Source organism: Rhodotorula paludigena (genome assembly GCF_050403205.1).
Source record: "Rhodotorula paludigena JCM10292 DNA, Rt_paludigena_JCM10292v1_ctg16, whole genome shotgun sequence".
NCBI lineage: Eukaryota > Fungi > Basidiomycota > Microbotryomycetes > Sporidiobolales > Sporidiobolaceae > Rhodotorula > Rhodotorula paludigena.
The window spans coordinates 80,984-100,182 of record NW_027481442.1 but is presented as its reverse complement, the minus strand read 5'-3'; the positions used below and the strand labels follow the sequence as shown (position 1 = coordinate 100,182).

The 19,199-nt window shown below is 63.4% G+C and overlaps 6 protein-coding genes across 6 annotated transcripts; 4 read left to right on the top strand and 2 right to left on the bottom strand.

Moving 5' to 3' along the window:
- Window positions 1-308: 308 nt before the first annotated feature.
- SMC1 (cohesin subunit SMC1) lies at window positions 309-5,152 on the top strand (the record flags this gene model as incomplete). The annotated part of the gene is made up of 18 exons (XM_076648475.1): window positions 309-364; window positions 426-797; window positions 866-989; window positions 1,048-1,518; window positions 1,582-1,826; window positions 1,889-2,066; window positions 2,129-2,217; window positions 2,280-2,550; window positions 2,611-2,848; window positions 2,911-3,734; window positions 3,791-3,907; window positions 3,969-4,091; window positions 4,153-4,250; window positions 4,306-4,540; window positions 4,604-4,728; window positions 4,792-4,841; window positions 4,900-4,963; window positions 5,026-5,152. 18 exons carry the CDS (start codon window positions 309-311, stop codon window positions 5,150-5,152), a joined length of 3,807 nt encoding a protein of 1,268 aa, XP_076505915.1.
- Window positions 5,153-6,149: 997 nt separating this feature from the next.
- On the top strand, window positions 6,150-10,265 carry JCM10292_003261 (uncharacterized protein; the record flags this gene model as incomplete). Its single annotated transcript, XM_076648474.1, has 4 exons — window positions 6,150-6,201; window positions 6,265-6,820; window positions 6,875-9,080; window positions 9,141-10,265. The coding sequence occupies 4 exons, from the start codon at window positions 6,150-6,152 to the stop codon at window positions 10,263-10,265; spliced, it is 3,939 nt and encodes a 1,312-aa protein (XP_076505914.1).
- Window positions 10,266-10,394: 129 nt separating this feature from the next.
- On the bottom strand, window positions 10,395-12,936 carry JCM10292_003260 (DUF1996 domain-containing protein; the record flags this gene model as incomplete). Its single annotated transcript, XM_076648473.1, has 13 exons — window positions 10,395-10,459; window positions 10,518-11,055; window positions 11,111-11,228; window positions 11,289-11,370; window positions 11,450-11,568; window positions 11,630-11,676; window positions 11,746-11,841; window positions 11,910-12,008; window positions 12,066-12,152; window positions 12,207-12,280; window positions 12,344-12,365; window positions 12,714-12,748; window positions 12,837-12,936. 13 exons carry the CDS (start codon window positions 12,934-12,936, stop codon window positions 10,395-10,397), a joined length of 1,482 nt encoding a protein of 493 aa, XP_076505913.1.
- Window positions 12,937-13,510: 574 nt separating this feature from the next.
- On the bottom strand, window positions 13,511-14,649 carry JCM10292_003259 (uncharacterized protein; the record flags this gene model as incomplete). Its single annotated transcript, XM_076648472.1, has 7 exons — window positions 13,511-13,587; window positions 13,650-13,741; window positions 13,804-13,910; window positions 13,973-14,104; window positions 14,165-14,206; window positions 14,303-14,558; window positions 14,618-14,649. The coding sequence occupies 7 exons, from the start codon at window positions 14,647-14,649 to the stop codon at window positions 13,511-13,513; spliced, it is 738 nt and encodes a 245-aa protein (XP_076505912.1).
- Window positions 14,650-14,736: 87 nt separating this feature from the next.
- JCM10292_003258 (dTDP-4-dehydrorhamnose reductase family protein) lies at window positions 14,737-16,120 on the top strand (the record flags this gene model as incomplete). Its single annotated transcript, XM_076648471.1, has 8 exons — window positions 14,737-14,764; window positions 14,823-14,873; window positions 14,928-14,971; window positions 15,024-15,128; window positions 15,238-15,500; window positions 15,561-15,718; window positions 15,787-15,980; window positions 16,043-16,120. The coding sequence occupies 8 exons, from the start codon at window positions 14,737-14,739 to the stop codon at window positions 16,118-16,120; spliced, it is 921 nt and encodes a 306-aa protein (XP_076505911.1).
- Window positions 16,121-16,396: 276 nt separating this feature from the next.
- JCM10292_003257 (uncharacterized protein) lies at window positions 16,397-19,102 on the top strand (the record flags this gene model as incomplete). Its single annotated transcript, XM_076648470.1, has 10 exons — window positions 16,397-16,475; window positions 16,540-16,845; window positions 16,908-16,972; window positions 17,028-17,104; window positions 17,165-17,416; window positions 17,473-17,545; window positions 17,605-17,770; window positions 17,846-18,153; window positions 18,237-18,626; window positions 18,689-19,102. 10 exons carry the CDS (start codon window positions 16,397-16,399, stop codon window positions 19,100-19,102), a joined length of 2,130 nt encoding a protein of 709 aa, XP_076505910.1.
- Between the last annotated feature and the right edge of the window lie 97 nt (window positions 19,103-19,199).

The window sequence follows — 19,199 nt, the reverse complement described above, 5'->3', positions numbered from 1 at the left end:
GCGCTTGACCTGACGAATCGTCTCTGTTACTGACCGAGTAGAGTCGGGCTCCCGCGCTGCCTGCAGGCGAGCTGTGCGCCGCGCACTTTGCGTCGCCCTCGTCGCGCCGCGACGGGACAAGGCTTCCGCCGACAACTCCGCCGCCCTCGCTGTGAAGCCGCGTGCGACCTGCCAGACGCGTGTCGGAACCCACACTGCACTCAGCGAGCTCCGCAGAGACTCTTGCGCTGTTGCGCCGCCGCCGCGAGACGCGACTGTCCCCCTCCCATCCGCCCCGATCCTGCACCTCGCGCTGACGACCGCGCACGATGCTCGACCGCCTCGAGCTGTACAACTTCAAGTCCTACCGCGGCAGGCAGACCATGTCCGTGCTTCTCCCCGGGTCCTGCCGCTTGCTCGCCGTTGACATCGCGTCTCGACTACAGCGGTCCGTTCCACTCGTTCACCGCCGTGATCGGGCCCAATGGCGCAGGCAAGTCCAACCTGATGGACGCCATCTCCTTTGTGCTCGGTGTCCGGTCCGCCTCGCTCCGATCGACTGCCCTCAAGGACCTCATTTACCGCTCCGGCCGCAAGCGCAAGGCCGACAAGAAGGGCAAGGGCAAGGCTGTCGAGGGTGATGACGACGACGAGGCAGAGGATGACGCGGACGAGGAGGGCGAGCACGACGCGTCGGGCGGCGAGGGCGAAGCTGACGGCGACGACGAGGAGAACGGGGTCGACGGAGAGCGCACCGCCTGGGTCATGGCCGTCTACGTCGATCGCGAGGAGAAGAAGGAGTGGCGATTCCAGCGGTCGTGCGTCCAGAACGCCTTGTCATGACCTGGCCATGCAGACGCTCACCACGTTCCCATCTGCTGAACAGCATCTCGACCACCGGGTCCGCCGAGTACCGGATCAACGGCAAGGCGGTCACCTTCAAGCGCTACAACGAGCAGCTAGAAAAGTTCAACATCCTCATCAAGGCCAAGAACTTCCTCGTCTTCCAGGTGCGTGCGAAGACCCCTTTTTCTTCGTAGACGGACACTCATGCTCCGACATATCCAGGGCGACGTCGAAGCCGTCGCATCGCAGTCGCCAAAGGACCTCTCGCGCTTGATCGACCAGATCAGCGGCTCGCTCGACCTCAAGGACGAGTACGAGCGGTGCGCGTCGGCTCTCCTGAAGGCGACCGAGGCGTCGATGGCGCAGCACAGCCGGCGCAAGGGCGTCAACAGCGAGGTCAAGCAGTACCAGCTGATGAAGACCGAGGCCGAGCGGTGGCAATCGCTCCAGGCGCAGAAGGCCGACGCCGTCGTCCACCACGTCGTGTGGCGCCTGTTCCACGTCGAGCAGGGCATCAAGGAGGCCGAGTCGCGCATCGACGAGCGCAACGAGCAGCTCAAGGCGCTCAGGGAGGAGAACGACAAGTTCGAGGACGAGGTGCGCGGCAAGAAGAAGGAGGTCAACAAGGCGCAGAAGGACGTGACCAAGCAGGAGCGCGAGGTCAAGAGCAAGGAGAAGGAGCTCGAAGATGGCGTGCGTACTTTCGCTTCGCGTCGCGTCTCTCCGCTCGCGTCTCATGCTTCGATCCGTCCGCAGCGCCCTGCCATCGATTCGATCCAGGCGAAGCGGCAACACGCCCTGAAGCGCCTCAAGGGTGCCGAAGCTTCGACCGCGACGCAGTCGACTGATCTGGAGACGCTGCAGAAGAAGCTCGACGACCTAAACAAGGACCTCGAGACGACCAACCGCGCAGCGCAGCGCCACCGCGATACGCAGGACAAGGCTGCGCGCGAGAAGGGTATCTCGCTCAGTCCGCAGGACGTTGCCGAGTACAACAGGCTGTGCGTGCTTCAATCTTACGAGCTTTCAGCATGACGCATTGACCGGATCGTCCGCTCTCCAGCAAGAGCCAGGCCTCGAGCAAGGCCGTCTCGGAGCGCGAGGCGCTCGCCAACCTCCTCAACGACGACAAGACGAAGCGCGACGCGCTCGCGTCTGCGCAGGACCAGCTCGAGGGCGCGCAGCGCAAGATCGAGCGCCTTGAGGAGGAAGAGGCGGGGCTCGCCAAGCGCCGCGAGGCTGTGCGTTGTGTTCTTCCAGTCGAGTCGCGCTAGCGAGCTGACCTGAATTATTCTTCATTCAGGCCAAATCGAAAGAGACCTCGCTGCAGGACGAGCTCGAGCACACCCGCGGCGAGCTCGACAGCCTTCGCAAGCGCAAGGCGCAGATCGCGTGCGTCGCGCACTTCGTCCATCTTCAATCTGCGTGCTGCTCTGACGCCGCGGTCTTCGCAGGCAAACCGAAGCGGAGTACAACGAGAAGCTTCAGCGCACGCTCCAGGACTTGCAGCAGGCAGGCGCCGCCAAGCACGAGAAGGAGTCGGAGACCCGCTTCAAGGAGACGCTCGCAACCCTCAAGCGCACCTTCCCCGGCGTCAAGGGTCGCATCATCGATTTGTGCAAGCCGACGCAGCAGAAGTACGGCACGGCCGTCACCACTGTCCTGGGACGCAACATCGACTCGGTCGTCGTCGACACGGAGCAGACGGCTATCAGCTGCATCGAGGTGTGCAGACTCGTTTTGTCCTGTTCCCTGATCCCGCTTACCCGGTTCCGCCGCTCGCAGTACATGCGCGTTCAGCGCCTCGGCCAGGCGACCTTCATCCCGATCGAAACGGCCGTCGTCAAGCCCGCGCACGACAAGTACCGCTCGTTCGCCAAGGGCGCGCGCCTCGCCATCGACGTGATCAACTTCGACCCGTCCGTCGAGAAGGCGATGCAGTTTGCGTGCGGGAACGCGCTCGTGTGCGACACGATGCAGATCGCAAAGTATGTCTCGTACGAGAAGGGGCAGGAGGTCAAGGGTGCGTCTCGGCAGACTTCGCCACCTTTCCCGCATCCGCGTTGACGTACAGCGCATCCGCAGCCGTGACGCTCGACGGCACCGTCATCCACAAAGCCGGTACGATCACTGGCGGTACGACACACTCGGGCGGGCGGCAATTCGAGGACCAGGAGGTTGAAGCGCTGCGCCGACGCCAAGCCGAGCTGACGGGCAAGCTTTCGGCCGTCTTCAAGGACCGGCCGCCGCCCCAGGCCGAGGAGCGCCTCGTCGCAAACGAGACGCGGATCAAAGCGGACCTGCAGATCGTTGCCGACGAGCTCAGTGGGTGCCAGGTCCGCCTTAAGGGCGTTCAGGACCAGCTCAAGACGCTGCGCAAGAAGGTTTCCGAGCTCGACAAGGCGGTCTCGAAGCTCGAAGACGAGCTTGCGCAGCTCGACGAGCAGGCATCGGCGCACCGCGACGTGATCGAGCGCGAAGAGGACACCATCTTTTCGACATTCTGCGCGCGGATCGGCGTGCGCGACATCCGCGAGTACGAGGAGAAGCAGCTGCGCACAGCGCAGGAGGGGAACGCCGAGACGCTCAAGTTCGAGACGCACGTCGCGCGCCTCCAGAACCAGATCCGGTTCCAATCGGAGCAGGTCGACGAGACGCAACGGCGCCTCGACTCGCTCGAGGCGACGGCGCAGAAGCAGCGCGTGTCGCTTGAGCAGCTCGACGAGGAGCTCGAGGCCCAGCGCGCCGAGATCGAGCGCCTCGAGCAGGAGGTCAAGGACTTGCGGCTCGCACTTGAACGCCTGCAGGAGACGCTCGCAGAGAAGCAGGGCGAGCTTGAGGCCGTGCGCAAAGAGGGTGGCAAGGCCGGCCGTGTGCTCGACAAGGCGATCAAGGAGATCGCATCCTGCGTGCGTCTGCTGCTTCTAGCCATGACCGTTCACAGCTGACACTCTCGTCTCTGCAGAACGACGAGATCGAGCGGCTCGCATCCGAGCGCTTCATGCTGTATCGCCGTTGCAAGCTCGAGGAGATCGACCTGCCGCTGACCAAGGGCAAGCTCGACGACATCCCGATCGAAGAGGTGCGCGGATTCCTCTCCTTCCCCTTCATTATGGCCTAATCTCCTCCTATTTCTCCTCCAGGCCGCTGCACCTGTCGCCGCCATGGACATCGACGGTCCCGAGTCGGGGACGCAGAATGTGTACCAGGCGAACGACTACGGCGTCGAGGTTGACTTCGACGAGGTTGACGAGGACGAGGAGACGGTGCGTTCCGTGAAGATGACCGTCAAAGCCGCCGTGTCTGACGGCTACTCGCTGTGTGCAGGATGGAGCGAGCATTATGGAGGACAAGCTGCTTGGTGCGATCGCGCGCTTGCAGGGCGAGATCGACAAGATGTCGGTCAACCTCAAGGCAATCGAACGGTGCGTCCAGCCGATGCTCTCCGCCTGTAGCTGTTACTGACTCTCTGGTGAGTAGTCTCGGCGACTCTGAAGCGCGCTTCCGTGAGATCGACGGCGAGTTTGACGAGGCGCGGGAGGCGACGCGCAAGGCCAAGGACGCCTTCAACGCCATCAAGAAGAAGCGCTGCGACTTGTTCAACAAGGCGTTCAAGCACATCGAGGACAATATCGACCAGGTCTACAAGGACCTCACAAAGGGGACGGCAAGCCCGCAGGGCGGTGTCGCGTACCTCTCCCTTGAGGAGCCTGACGTGCGTTCTCTTCCGTGCGTTCGGGGTGGAAGTCCCGTCTACTCACGTGCTTGCCCCCTGCAGGAGCCCTACCTGCACGGCATCAAGTATCACGCGATGCCGCCGCTCAAACGTTTCCGCGACATGGATCAGCTGTCTGGCGGCGAGAAGACGATGGCAGCGCTGGCGCTGCTCTTCGCCATCCACTCGTATGCCACAGTCCTTCCCCTCAGTCTGCTAAGGCTCTGCTGACATCGTATGTACCTTCGCAGCTTCCAGCCATCGCCATTCTTCGTGCTCGACGAGGTGGACGGCGCGCTCGGTACGCTGACGCCAACGCCTGCGCCCTTTCTCCCGGTTCTGACTTTCTCGTTACGCAGACAACACCAATGTCGGCCGTGTTGCACGCTACGTCCAGTCCCGCACTGAGAAGGGCGACTTCCAGTACGTTCCTTCCTCGGGGATCCTCTCATACGGGTTTTCGCTGACACTGCGCCACCCGACAGGTGCATCGTCATCACGCATAAGCAGCTCATGTTCGAGTCGTCGTCGGCTCTTGTCGGCATCTACCGCGAGGCTGGGTCAAAGACCCTGACCCTCGACTTGACCAAGTTCGCCGACAACGGCGCGTGAGGATCTTCCGTCACCTTCGTGTTCATAGGCGTCTCGATATCGGGCTGTACTGGGCGCTTCAATGTGCTGTAATGCCGTGCTGTTGCCTTGCACTGAGCCGCGAAGAGCAAGGCTGTCGCGTCGAGACGCGCAGTTCCGCGCAATCTTCTCGAAAGTGCAGCGAGCCGAGAGAGCCCCGCTTCTCCGCTCCCCGATTCATTTTGCGCACGCGCCCTCGCCCGATGGCTCGGCGACAAGCTAAGCCGACGATCTTGCCCGAGTGGAAGCTCGCTCGACTTTGGCTCGTCTGTTCCTCTCCCTTCCTCGAACGCTTCGCCTGCGTTCGCAAAGCCCAGCGAGCTGCAGCTTTGCGCCAGTCAGTACTGTCTCAGTTCGCAGCGGAGCGGGTCTGATCGCCGACCGCCCCTGGCATCCCGCACGCGACTCCGCTCGCAATCTCCCCACACGGCCGGTCTCGCCCTCGCAGAGCCCGAGCGGGCCCAGCGAAGACCCGTGGGAGCTTGGAGGTGCTGTCCATTCGCCTGCAAGCCTGCGCTAGGTCCAAGTCGCGCTGTCGTCGGTCGCTCGTGCCGCTTCTGGATTCCTCTGCTCGCGGCCTGAGCGTGCGGAGGCCCTTCGCGAGACGCCGGCGCCTGCCATGGAGGCTTCCTCTTCGCTCACGACTCTCACGGCGAGCGCGAGCGATCGCACGCTTGTCGTTGGGCCTTCGAGCGTCGCCTCGGGTCTCCGTCGAGCCGCTCTTGACCGCCAGAGCGCGCAACAAGGGCCGAGCAGGAGCCAGTCTACAAGTGCACTCGCCAGCGTCGGCGGCGCCGTGCACTCGGCCAGCAGTATGACGCCTAGTCGATCTTTCCCGCGGTTCGGACCAGATCTCGCAGGCGGCGAGCATCAAGAGGGGCGGATACCGCGCAGAGCCAGCAGCCGGGAACTCGACACGAGGATTGAGATGGTCAGCGACGATGGAGGCAAGGGCAGCGACGCCAGCTGGACGAGCACGATGGGCAGTGTGCGCTTTCACCCTCCGCCGAGGTCGGGCAGTTCGACGGCCCGTGCGCTCTTCTCTTCCGCCGTACTGATACCCTGCCACACGATGCTGACTCCTGTGTGACCAGGCTATCTGCAGCACCAGCGTGACCGGTCCTCTACGCTCGCTTCAACCACCTCTCGCGCAACGGCGTCGAGCCTTTTTGCTCGCGAAGGGCACGATCGCCATCCTTCGAGCTCAACCTCGCTAGGACCCGTGCACGACAGCTCTCTCACTCGTACCGCTTCAAACACGACTGCGTCCTCAGTCAGCTCGGCTTCTTTCCCGGCAACGCCGGCGCGGGCAGCCGCTGGCTCCGTCGTCTACCGCAGCGCCGGCTCGTCCACGGCGCTCCCACTCTTGACCTCGCGCAAGGGCAAGGAGCGTGAGCAGGACGCCTGGCAAGCGGGCGCGCCCATGCTGTCGCCGCCCGTTCGCCCGCTCGCCCTGCCCGCGACAACCTGTCCAGTGCGAACTCGTGCGCCCATGCCTGCGATCATCGACCCGCGCTTCTCGTTCCCTATGCGTCGCGGAGGGGCCAACTCGTCTGGCAGTGGAAGCGGGAGTGGGCGGCCGTCGATCAGCAGGACGCAGCCGGTTGGGCTGGGGCTGGACGAGACGTACGAGAGCTACGTTGGCAATCTGTGCGTCCTACTCAGCCCGTGATGAGCTTTGATACTGACGCTGAGCATCTGCAGTGGAACGCGGCCCCTCATTGACGCTGCCGGGCGCCCCCTCCCGGACGCCTATCCCTCATACGCCGCCGCCTCCGTCGTCGCTCGTTCTCCCGATCCGCTCCTCTCGCCCGAATCGTCACCCACTTCTTCCCGCTCCTCCTTGCTCGCTCCGCTGCCTGTTTCGCCGACCTCGCCTCTCACGTCCACCTTCCCAACCCCGAAAACTCCAGCGGCCTCATCCCTTCCGCCGGTAGCCGGTCTCGCACTCCCGCCAAGTCGTTCAGCTCGACACCGAGAGCGCGTTCCGCGGTCCACACGGCGGCGCAAGCCGTCCGTCCTGCGCGCAGAGCCTGACGCTCCATCTGCTCGTAACCGCTCGACGAGTTCGGCTGGTTCGGCCCGCTCGGACCGCGCTCGCAGCGCCTCGCTGCCCAATCTGCGCGCAGTCGCAGAGGGCGACACGCGTCGACCATCCATTCCCTATGCGTTTGAGCCGCGTCCTCCGCGTACCCGTTCGCCCGGCGCCGAGCGCAGGTCGAAAGACTCGCTTCGGCGTGGCGCGACACCGATTATCTTTCCCTCCCGTCCCGTCGGCAGCATTCGTCAGCATCGCCATCACCCTTCAGCTCCGCCGGCCGTTCCCGCGCACAAGCCGCCGATTCCGCCGCGCACGAAGCGCAACGTCGTAGCAGCAGGAGCCTACGAGGCCCTCATGTTCCGGCGCCCGCGCGTTGTTGTTGTGGACGCCTCGCCAACTTCGAGCCTACGCGGCAGCTCCGACGCTCTCGAGCGCGACCTCTCGCTGCTCCCTACAACGGTGAGGCGGCGGGTGAAGGGCAAGCGCCCCGCTCGCGAAGGCTACCTCACCGAGGCAGACGTCGAGGAGCTCCTCGATGACGATGCCGAGCATTCAAGCGTGCGCCGCGTCTTGCGCGAGACGGACCGCGAGCGGGCCGAGCGGGCCGCGTGGAGCGACAGCGCAATGCGCGGCATCGGGTTCGAGCTGAGTCTGCGCTTGGCTGGGCGCGAGATGGAGCAGGGGCGGAAAAGCCTCGCAATCGAGCAGCGCCGAGCGGAGAAAAAGGCCCTCCGGAAGGAAGTGACGAGGAGGAAGAGGGCCGAAGCGGCGGCCGCGACCGGCGGCGAGAGCGAGGCGGAGCTCGACGATCACGGCGGGAGGCGGAGGAATCGGCAGTTCCCTGCGCCAGACTACTCGCCTCCTATGCCGCAATCATTCGACCCGTTCGCGCAACTCGGCCGCAAGCTCTCGCTTAGCCGGAGCCGCGAGCGAAGGCGGCGAGCGGGCGAGGCTGGCGCTGTCAGCGACGGCGTTGGTCTCGGCATCGTCGATGCGTTCCGGCGCAAAAGGAGCGCGTCTCATTCGCGCCAGGCCTCTGCGACTGGAGCTGCGAACACCGAGGCTACGACGCCGCGCACTGTGCGCGGCCAGCCCATCCGCCACCTTCGCTCGTCCGGCTCGGTTGATAGCCTCAACAGCCGCATGCACTCGAGCGCACCTGTACTCCCGCCGTTGCCGAGCTTGCAGATCGACGAGACCTTCACGTCCGTCGAGGGGAACGTCACAACGCACTTTGGCGAGGCGCTCACTGCACCAGTCGATCTGCCCTTGCAACCCGTCGGCGAGATGCGCCGCCCGTCCGTCACGGCGCAGAACGCTTTCCTGTCGCTCCCGCCGCACCTCCATCACCTTCTCCGCTCACCTGCGGACGTTCGCTTTTCGCCTTCACGACCAGCGCCAAGCGTTCCGCTTCGCCTTCCGGCTATCTCCGCCTCACCTGTGCACAGCCGGTCCTCAACTGCCGACTCGACCATGTCGGCAGCGCAGCTGAGCTTTGCGCTCGAAGAGCACCTGCGTAAGACGTCCCGCTCGCCCATCAAATCGCTCGAGGGCCTGCCCGTCGCCACCGTTCCGCCGCTCGTCTGGCGCTCGCGGGAGGGCTCGCCGGCTCCTTCAGGCTCGCATTCGCCGCGTCTCGTACCCTCGCGCTCCGCCCCATTGTTGGCGACGCTCGCGCCTCTCAAGCTAGGCGAGTCGACCGCGGCCGCGGCGGAGGAATCGGACCCACTGCTTGAGCACCCGTTCGCAAGCCGTTCTCGCGGCCGGCAGGTTCGTCGCCGGTCGTCACAGTTGTCGAGGCAGTCGCGCGCCGCTTCGAGCGCGAGCAGCGTGCTTGACATGAACGAGGAGGGACCATCAAACGAGTTGGTGCGCGGCCATTCTGATTTCCTCCGCCGAGCCATGTTCACGGGCGTTTTCTCCTGTCAGTTTTTCCATCCGCCTCGACGTCGCCCGTCGCTGCTGCACAGGCCGTCTCCATCGATTGACATAATCGAGTCGCTGCGAGAGCAGCCACCGCGGCCTCCCTCGAGCTCCTCGCAAGACTTTCGCGTACGCTCGGTCATCTCGTCGCCAGTCGAACTATACGCGCAGCCGCCTTCGCACGCTTCGCATCGAGCGCTTCCACCCGACTTCGAGGAGGTAGCCGTAGCCGGACTGCTCCCGGCAATCTCGCTGCGACCGACAGACGCTCTCAGTCGTCGTCCGTCCGCGACGCAGACCGAGTACACGACAGCGGACGAAGGAGCCTCGCGCGTGTCAGCTTCGCCCGTCGAGGAGCGCACCGCTCTCTGGGTCGCTCGGCCACGCCCTACGCCGGTTCAAGCGTCATGGGCTACCACGTCCTTCGCTCGCGAGTATCTCGGCACGAATACCTCGCTGGAGTCGGGTCGCACTTCGCCCAGCGGGAGCTTCTTGCGCGTGGCCGATGCGAGCGAGAGCGAGCCCGAGGGAACGCTCGCCGCCGTTCGCGCCTTCAGGTCCTTCATCGAGATTAGCCCCGTCTCCTCGGCGCCTTCCTCGCCCGTCGTTGCGCCGCGCGTGCCATCCGGCCTGGTCGGTCCCGCCTCGCCGGCCTTCACAACCTCTCCCAGATCCTCGACTCGAGCGTTCGCGCCGACTGTGCCCGCGCGCCAAGCGCACCTCTCGATTGACTCGCGGCACTTCATCAGTCCTCATCGCGTCTCGCCCATGGCGAGCGACGTCTCGCATTTCTCGTACCTCGGCGACACAGTCGACGACTTTCCCGCTCCGCCAGCGCTCGAGGCGGTCACGGCATACTCGGCGTCGGACGGTGACGACGAGGCGGAGCACGACGAGAGAGAAGACAAGCACGCTGAGGAGGAGGACGATGAAGGCGATCGCCCGCTGCACGGCGAGGGCATAACGCTGCGCGAGCGGCCCACCTCGATCGCTTCTCTGCCGGTTCATTCGGCATCGCCCATCCCCAGCCTCGCCTCGCTTCCCGTCACCGGCGACGAACCTGTCACGCAGGACCGCCCCTCTTCCATGCAGTCTTGGCTCGACCTCTCCGATTCGGATGGAGCCGCCTGAGCCAATTTACTCTCCTCTGCCTGTCCATTTGTGCTCACATCCTCGCTTTGCTCTACCTGTTGCTGTCTCACTGATCGCACGTGCAACTAGCATTATCGTTCTTAGCATTATCGTTCCTCTGCTAGCCGTCTAACGTCGCTTTTCGTCTTCCGTTTCGGACTCGTCAGACGAGCCGGAAGATCGCAAGCCCTTCTCTGCGGCGAGAAGATCGTCAGCTTGGTCGTCGAAGAGGCGAGCGGGACAGTCACCTACTTTCGGCCTTCTCCTCGTCCGAGTTGCTTGCCAGGAACTTCTCCCGACTTTGCCGACACAGGCCGCAGCGGCACATCCAGATGACGATGAACGCGGCCAGAACGACCGCGGCAAGGATGAGGCCCCAGACGAGCTTGCCGTTGCCGTCTTCGAGCGACGGAAGCGAGAAACCTGACGAAGCGCCCGGCGATCCTGCCGACTCGGCTGCCGAATTGCCGCCCGTGTTGCCTCCGCTGGAGCCGCCGCCTGATCCGGCGGTAGCAGTTGCTGTCGACGAAGACCTTGTTGCCGAGTCGCCGCGACCCCCGCCGCTGCTGCCAGTGGTGCCGGTCGGCTTACTCCCCTCCGTTGCCTCGCCGTCTTCCTGCTTGTCTTCCCCTGTTCCGCTTCCTCCACCGTTGTCGTTGCTGTTACCGCCGCTTTTGACGACGTCAAAGGTCTGATTCGCGTCTATCCGCCCGCCGTACACGGTAATCTGCGAGTTGATGCTTGGTAGGTCGTTGTCGGTGCAGACGGTGATGTCGCCTGGGCCGTAGTCCTGTAAGGTTCGGGTCGTTCAGCACGCTTCTGCAATTTAAGCAGATACGGCTCACGACGGGGTTGCAGCCTGGCAGCTTGTCAAGCGTCCCAGTCGCTTGTTCGTCGATGGCTGGCGTCTGCCAACACCGATCCTGCTGCGTTTCGTCCGAAAAGAACTCGAACACCGGGCACCTACGGACCATTAGGGAGCGTCAGACGGTGCCTCGCAGAGCGGTCACTTATTGTGCGCACTTCTCAATCACGCCGCTGCCATCTGTGCATGTGTCGATTGCTTCTTGCAGAACGTCCACATCCCAGCCGTTCAAGAAGTCGCCTGCGGGTCGATGCAGTGAGCTGAGCAATGAAGACGGCGGATCCGAGCCGGTCGGACGGTCCGTTGAAAGGACACGCACCGTGTAGGCCATAACCTGTCGGATCTCCCATTGAGAACACGAAAGGCTGGCTCGAATTCATAGCTTCGCCCCATTTGTCCTTCCACGGGTCGACGCTATACCATATCTCGTAGAATAGTCTGTCCGCGCCCGCGTACGCGGTCAGTTCACGAGCAGCACGCTCAGGAATCGGTAGCGCACGTCTCGATGCGAACGGGGAAGTCGGCAGGACACGGACCAGACTCGTTCTGTAGTCCTTCAAAATCAGCTACTGCAGGGGCGTTGGTCGTGGTCGTGAGAGAGAAGGGCCTACTCACGTTCTCGGGGTACTCGACGTGCGAGGCGTGATTGGGCGAGTCGACGTCTTTGCCGTTCCAGCACGAGGGGAACATCACCTCCATGCGCAGGCCATCCTGTCAAGTCGACACCATGAGACTAGCACCGCCAGCAAGGTACGAACGAGCGAGACTGCGTGGCGTACCGGACAGTTCTCCGTCGGGAACCACGGATTCCTCCCACTCCCACCGATGCAATTGATTCCGATATTCTTCGACATCTGGCTGCCGTCAAAGGAGCGCTTCTGTGAGAGAGAGAGCGGTATGAGATGAAGACCGCGACGAAGCAGGATGAAACGCACGTAAGGGTTGCCGGCAAGCATGCGGAAGCCCGCAGGGAAGGCCTGGACCTTGTTTGTGTCGGTTTCGTGCGAGCGGGGAAGGTAGTACTGTTGCCCGGCATGTCAGCTTCACAGCTCGAGCCGGTGCACCGCTGGTCTCACGATAGTCATGCCGCCGCCGTCTATGCTGGTGAAGCTCCCGTTCTTCCACTGGAACCACACGCTCGGCGTCCAATCTGTTGAGGCAATGTCAGGATTGTGCAAGTCAAACGTGACGGCCTCGCCCGAAAGGGGCGCACAGTTCGACATGTCTTGCACGACCTGCGGGGAACGCAGTCATCAATATGCGAACATCCGGGCAAGAAGCAGCGGCTGGACCTCACTAAGCAGCTGTGCACATAGACCGCGCAGATCAGCCGTCGTTTCTGCGTGACTGGTAGCCCTGGCAGACGAGACGAGAAGACGTACCTCGAACACTCCGAAGCTCGCGCGTCCTCGAAGTCCATGTCAAGATTGAAGTTGGAACCGCCTTGGATACTTTTGCGGGCGGGAAGCAGAGGATGGGTGAGCGAGAGAGGCGCCAAGGGACGAGAGGCGGGGGATGCGGGTGCGAGCTTCCGGGGTCTGTGCAGCTTGACATGTACAGCGAGCGTAAGCTTACATGTGCACATGACCAGAGACGCCTCCAGGGTTGGTGAGCGGATCTGCGAGATCAGCCCAGCACGAGAGTAAGCCGGCTGTCGCATGGTCGCGCTCGGCTCACCAAAGAGAACACGATCACGGGCTATTTACCTGCTCGTTGTACGGTGAGCGGCTCTCCTGAGCACGGCAGTCGCCAGAAGGCGCCCGCGCGACGCGCAGAAAGTGCGAGGCAGGCGAGTTGGCGAAGCATGGACCGCGGATTGGAGGAAGTCGGCGCGCGTGCGACCAGCGAGCCGACGCGCGTCTCTGCGGCGATAGAGCTGGCAGGGCGGGAGGACGCCCGAGGCTAGGGCAGGGGGACCGCGGGACGGACGGGCGAAGCGACGAGCGGCGTTAGGCGTGTCGAAGCGCTGGCGCAGCGAGCTTGAGTGAGCACTGAGTGAGCGCCAGCACAGCCGAGTAGCGTTACTATGGTCGGCGCGGCAGAGCCGCTTCGAGCAAAGCAAGGGGAATGTCGGCCGGAGGAAACAGGAGACCAGTCCAAGACGTCCGCGCGGGATGTCCGCGGACACGGTCCTGATTTGCCGAGGTCCGAGCGAAACAGGAGATGCGGAACCGAAGCGACAGCTACTCGCGAGCTCGCGCGAGAAGTAGTTGTCTGTGAAGGTCAGACGAGATCCAGGGGTATCTTGCACGGCGGGGTATATACGATGCTCATGGCAGCGGTCTGCTCAGGTGCCGATAGAGTCAGCTCTGGAGCTGACGATGATCAAGGCAAAGCGCAGCCGAAGGGGCAGCGAGAGACATGAGCCTGAGCAACGCACCTAGGCGAACAGGATCACAAGCAACAGGATGGAGAGAACGATCATGAGGATAAAGATGCACCAGTTGGACGTGGAGTCTGCCGTGCGAAGCAGGTGTGAGCATCCTCGCTCGCGAGCGAAATGAGCCAGCGCGACGCACTGTTTTCTCGGACGAAGCGATCCATCCGAGCTTGAGCTCGTGACAGCCGACCCGCGGTTGAATCGACGTGTTCATCGAGCTCCTCTATCATACTGTACAGGTGTGGAATCGGATGAGTGGCGGTCCAATGGAGAGTATGCAAGAGCTGCCGCACCGGTTCTGCTCGAACACCTCGCGCCCCATCAGGTGCGCTTGTTCTCGCAGCAGCCCGACTGTGCCCGAGATGTCGGTCAGTGTCCGATCTTGCTGTTCCATGAGAAGCTGCAGGATGCAGCGTGGTCAGCGGGCAGATCTGTGAGAGGATCGGAGGAAACGCTGCGCACCGTCTGGTGCTGCATCTCGAACTCCGCATTCGGGTCGCTCTCCCCATCGGTGCCAGACTGCTCCGGTGCGTTCGTGTGGTACGAAGGTGGATAGGCGGACGAGCTGGCAGAGTAGCGTTTCCGTTTCGCGTCCTGCGGCGTACGTGCGTGAGTGAGCGCGGGCGACAGTGGGAGGGCAAAAGGCGCTCGCACCGGCGAATCTGCTCGTGATTCTGGTAGCTGACGCCGGATTGCCTGCGAGGAAGAACGGGTCGGCGTCAATACACATGTGAAACGAGAGAGTCGAGGGTCGACTTTGCCTCGACGACCGAGCAGAAGGGCAGGGCGCACCGCGATTTCGCCTCGTGCACGTTCGACAAAGTCCCTGCGCGCCCTGACCTCCTTGTCTGCGATGCCGAGCCTGCGCGCGACCCCCACCTCCTCGAGTGCAGCGACCGATTCCTCGAGCTCCTCGAGATCGGGCACGACGGCGGCGAGGGTGGCCTTGAGCTCTGCGAGGGCCCAGCTGCGCTCTTCGCTGTTCGGGCTCGCGCGGCCGAGCTGTGCGTGCGTCGACGAGAGCTGCGAGAGTGCGGCCTCGACTTCACTGAGGGCGGAGCAGGAGCGGGTGAGCTGGATCGCGGCGCTGAGAGGTAGTGTACGCACGCTTTGACCTCGAAATACGGATCGTCGGACATTCTGCTGCGAGAGGAGCGAGGTTCGAGGGCCAAGAAGCCTCGAGTCGATGAACGTTGGCCAGCGACGGCTACAGGCTACTGCGCGAGATGAAGGTGCTTGTGACTGGCGCTTCCGGTACTGCTGGACTCTAGCTCTCGCTGGACTCGCGCGCTCACTCCCGCTGTCTCCTCAGGCTTGCTCGGTCGTGCAGTTCTCGCGGCATTCAAAGCTGCCGCACATGACGGTACGCCCTTTACGGATCGAAGGGCCAGCATCGTCTCACTCCCAGGTCACACAGTCAAGGGCACCGCGTTCTCGCGGGCCGGCGGTGACCTCGTCAAGGTGCGACTCTCCCGCTCCCTCCTCCCCCACATGCTCACTCTGCCTGTCACAGCTCGACTTGCAAGATGACGAAGCCGTCAAAAGCTTCTTCGAGGAGTACAAGCCGGACGTTGTCGTTCACTGCGCCGCTGAGCGCAGGCCCGATGCGGTAGAGGCGGTCAGTCTCGGAGCTCGCACTCAATCGCGCCGAATCTGCGTCAGCATGGCAGAGCAATCTTACGGCTCAGTATCGAATGACGTACAACTCACATCATCACCTCTCGCAGAACCCGGAAGCAGCCAAGAAGCTCAACATCGCCGTCCCGGCCCACCTCGCATCCCTGTCGCGCTCGTCCACCTCGCCCTTCTTCCTCATCTACATCTCGACCGACTATGTCTTTGACGGAAACGCACCGGCATCGGGCTACGAGCCGGACGACATGACGGGACCGACGAACCTGTATGGCGTCTCGAAGCTGCAGGGCGAGGAGGCGACGCTCGAGGGGCTCAAGGCGGGCGGGAAGGGCTGCGTCCTTCGAGTACCGGTCCTGTGCGTTATCTGACTGTAACGGTTCCGGGTCGCTGTGCTGACTGTACTGGTGCTCTCCAGGTACGGCACGGCGGAAAGTCACTCAGAGTCGGCCATCAACACTCTCGTCGACTCGGCAAAGAAGGCCGCAAGCGGTCACGCTGTCAAGATGGATGATTGGGCAACCCGCTACCCGACCAACGTCGAAGACATTGCGAGAGTCCTCGTCGACCTGTCCGGTTCGTCCAGTCGCGAGCGCTCTCTCCACTCGCAACCCAGACTTCTCATACTGACTACTTGTCGGCAGCCAAGTCTACGTCTGCCGCCATCCCGCCCATCTTGCACTTCTCCGCCCAGCAGCTCTTCACCAAGTACACCATCACCGAGCTCTTTGCTCGCCTGCACCACCCGCCGCTCGACCTCGGCGACAACCTGGTCCGCGTCTCGGAGGGGCCCAAGCCGGGAGAGACGATCCGTCCGAGGGATTGCCACCTCTCGAACGTGCGTCCCTTTGCGACAATGCCTGGAGGGCGCACGCTAACCTTGCGTGGACGGGCTCGCAGCGTGCGATCGAAGCGCTCGGCATCGATACGAAGACTGTCGACTTTGAGCAGTGGTGGACAGCGTACCTCAAGGCGTAGTACTCATCCGTACGTCGCTGCAGTGCGCGACTGTGACGGACGTGCAAGGGCAACAGCATTTCTCGAGGATTGAGAAGGCCACTCTCGCCTCGCTGTCACTTATCCTCGCTTGTGCGCTACCGTGCTGCTCTCAAGTACTCCGAGCGGCTTTGTAAGGAGTGCTTGTCAATCGCGCGGGCTGTGCTCGCACGGACCCTCTTCGTCATTGCCCCGCGTCACCGTCTCTCGCCGTCGTCCGCTTGACTTCTTTCGCTCTGTCCTGCCCCTCGAGCCACGATGCTGTCCCGTGTGGGCTCGAACAAGGTCAGCAGGCCTTCTCTCGGCCCGTCCATCGCGCAGCCCGCCCCTCGCTCGTGTGCGTCCCCTCTCCTCCTCCTCCTCTCTCACTCCTTCTGACCCGCGTCTCTTCGCGCCCGCAGCGCCCTCGGACCCGATCCCGCTCGACGCTCCAGACCCTGCCGACGTCCTCATCGCGCGTTTGAGCGAGCTCAAGCGCCTCGCAAAGTCGACCGCAGCCTACTTCGCCGCGCTCGCCGCCGCAAAGGAGAACGAGGGCAAGGCGCTCGCGGCGCTCGCACAGGGAGAGACGGTGCGGCTGCCGTGGGTTGAGCAGAGCCTGTTCTTGCCCGTCGTTGCGCAGCAGCAGCAGGGACAGGACGGCAATGGGACGCAGGTGGGTTGGGCGGCGGTGCAGGCCAGGATGAGAGACGCCGCGGTCAAGGACGGTGCGCCGCTTCTCCTCGATCCTGATGCTGGTGAGCATTGACGAGCGCTTTCGCTTGTGCAGCCGAGAGCCACTTTGACCTGGCGAAGCTCGCTACAAACGAGATCGTTGAGCCTCTTAAGCGCATCGTACGCGTCTTTGCTCACATTTGGCAAAGTTCGTGCTCATTCTCAGTCTCGACAGCGTATCGCCGTCAAGAGCTTTATCGCCGACCTCGATAAGCATGTCAACGGGCTCGCGGCCGACGTCGTCAAGGAGCGGTGAGTTCAACCCCCCTCCTTTCAATCTCTCGTGTCGTCTCTCATGTGACCACTCCATAGCGAGCTATCCGTCATCAAGCTCAAGGAGCTCGCCTCGGCCGTCGCGACTTCCGCAGTCGCGCCGCTGACTGTCCCGGCGACTTCGGACCCGCTCATCGTCCGCGCGAACGCCGAGGTGCAGATGCGCCAGCAGGTCGCGAAGGAGAACGAGCTCGTGCGCCTCACCATTCTCTGGCAGAACAAGGCTAAGCAGTTCGAGATCGAGATCTTTGACAAGGTCAAGACCTGCGTCAAGCTGTGGGAAGAAGAGAGGTGCGCATGTCGCTGCGCAGGTCTGGCGACCTGTAGGCTGATGTCTCGGGCCGCAGCCTCAAGCTCAATCTCGCTGTGAGCCAGCGCGCATCCGAGCTTGGCAAGCTCGTCGACAGCGTTCCCTCAAGCGTGAGCCCTTCCTCCGCCTTTTCGCGCAAATGCGTTGAAACTGACACCGCTCCTCGCAGCGCGAATGGGACTACTTTGCGACGCTCAACTACCTCCTGCCGTCGGACACGCCTATCCGCAATCCAGACCTCGTCGATTATCCCGAGCGCGACCACCCGTCGACCAAGCCGGTCAAGGAGGGTATGCTCGAACGCAAGAAGCGCTTCGTCAAGAACTGGAAGGAGGGTACGTTGATCTCGTGCTCTTCCTCCTGCGTACCCTTGCGCGGGACATGACGTTACGTCCGGTATATCGTCGCAGCCTACTTCGTTCTCTCGGCCTCGGGCTACCTGCACGAGTACGCCTCGTCGACGACGCCCCTCTCCTCGCCCTCGATCTCGCTCTTCCTTCCCAACTGCACCGTCTCGGCACTCTCGCCGCCAGAGAGCGGCACGTCGAGCCGCTTCGGCGGCAGCAAGGAAAAGCCCGCTTTGTTCACGATCGAGGGGAGGAAAAGCTCCTCTGGCAGCGGAGGCGGAACGCTCAAGATGAAGCACCGCGAGATCGGGAGGAACTACCGCGCGAGGAGCTACGCCGAGGCGCAGGAGTGGTGGAACGAGATCGAGAAGGTGCGCCCTGGCCACGACTTTGTTCCGCAGAGCCAGTGCTCTGTGTTGTGCGCTCTCGACTGACTTGTCGAGATGGTCGGCAGTTCACGAAGACGTCCGCGCACGCTGGCGACGGCGCCGACCGCCAAGGCCCCGCGCCGAACGCTGTCAAGCACGCCGGTCTTCCCGCTTATGTGCAGCACGAAGGAGCGGAGCTGTCGGCCGAGGAAGGGACGGCTGGTGGCAGCACGACGGACGAGGAGCACGAGAAGCCCATCCTGAATGATATGGCGGCGGACAAGCAGGACGGTGCGGCGGCGCAGGAGGCGGTGAAAGCGCCGGTTGTGCATGCGACGGAGGACACGCACGGACAGGTGTGCCCATTCCTTCTCGCGACCTGGCGTGGATTGACGCCTCGTGAACAGCAACCCGAGGGAGACCCGAGCGTCCCGGGCGCTTTCCTCGTCGACAACAGCCAGCCGCCTTCGCAGCAGGTGCACTGTAGACGAACCTTTGGTGGCTGTTCAGCTAGACGCTCACGCTCCTCGTACTACAGGTTGTGCACGACTTCGGAGCGCCCATCTCCGACCGGCCTCCGTCGCAAACGTACACGGCCGCTCGCGCCGCCAGTCCGCCCGCTTCGTCTCCCTCGAGCTCGGCGGCCAGCCCAGTCGGACCCGCCTCTGTCGACCAACCGGCGCTGCCTACTGCCCGCGACACGACTGGACAAGAAGCGTCAGCGAAGCAGGGTGCGCCGACTGTCGAGCGCGCTGCGTCGCTCCTCGTCGATTCGGACACTGCGCCGTCGGGCAGCAAACCCGCTAAGTCGTCAGCCGTCCCGCTCTCACCGCCACTCTCACAGCAGACCCAGTCGCAAGAGGAACAGGGCACTGTCGAAGGCGTTCCATCGGGGACGGCGGGTGCGAAGAAGAGGAGGAGCTCGTGGTTCGGGTTCGGGAAGAAGAAGTGAAGCGCAGGCTCTCGGAAGACCCTTGTGTAGCTTGATCTACTCTCCGTGCGTCTGGAAGATAATGCTACAGCGTCCATATTGCGCTGGTACATGCGAA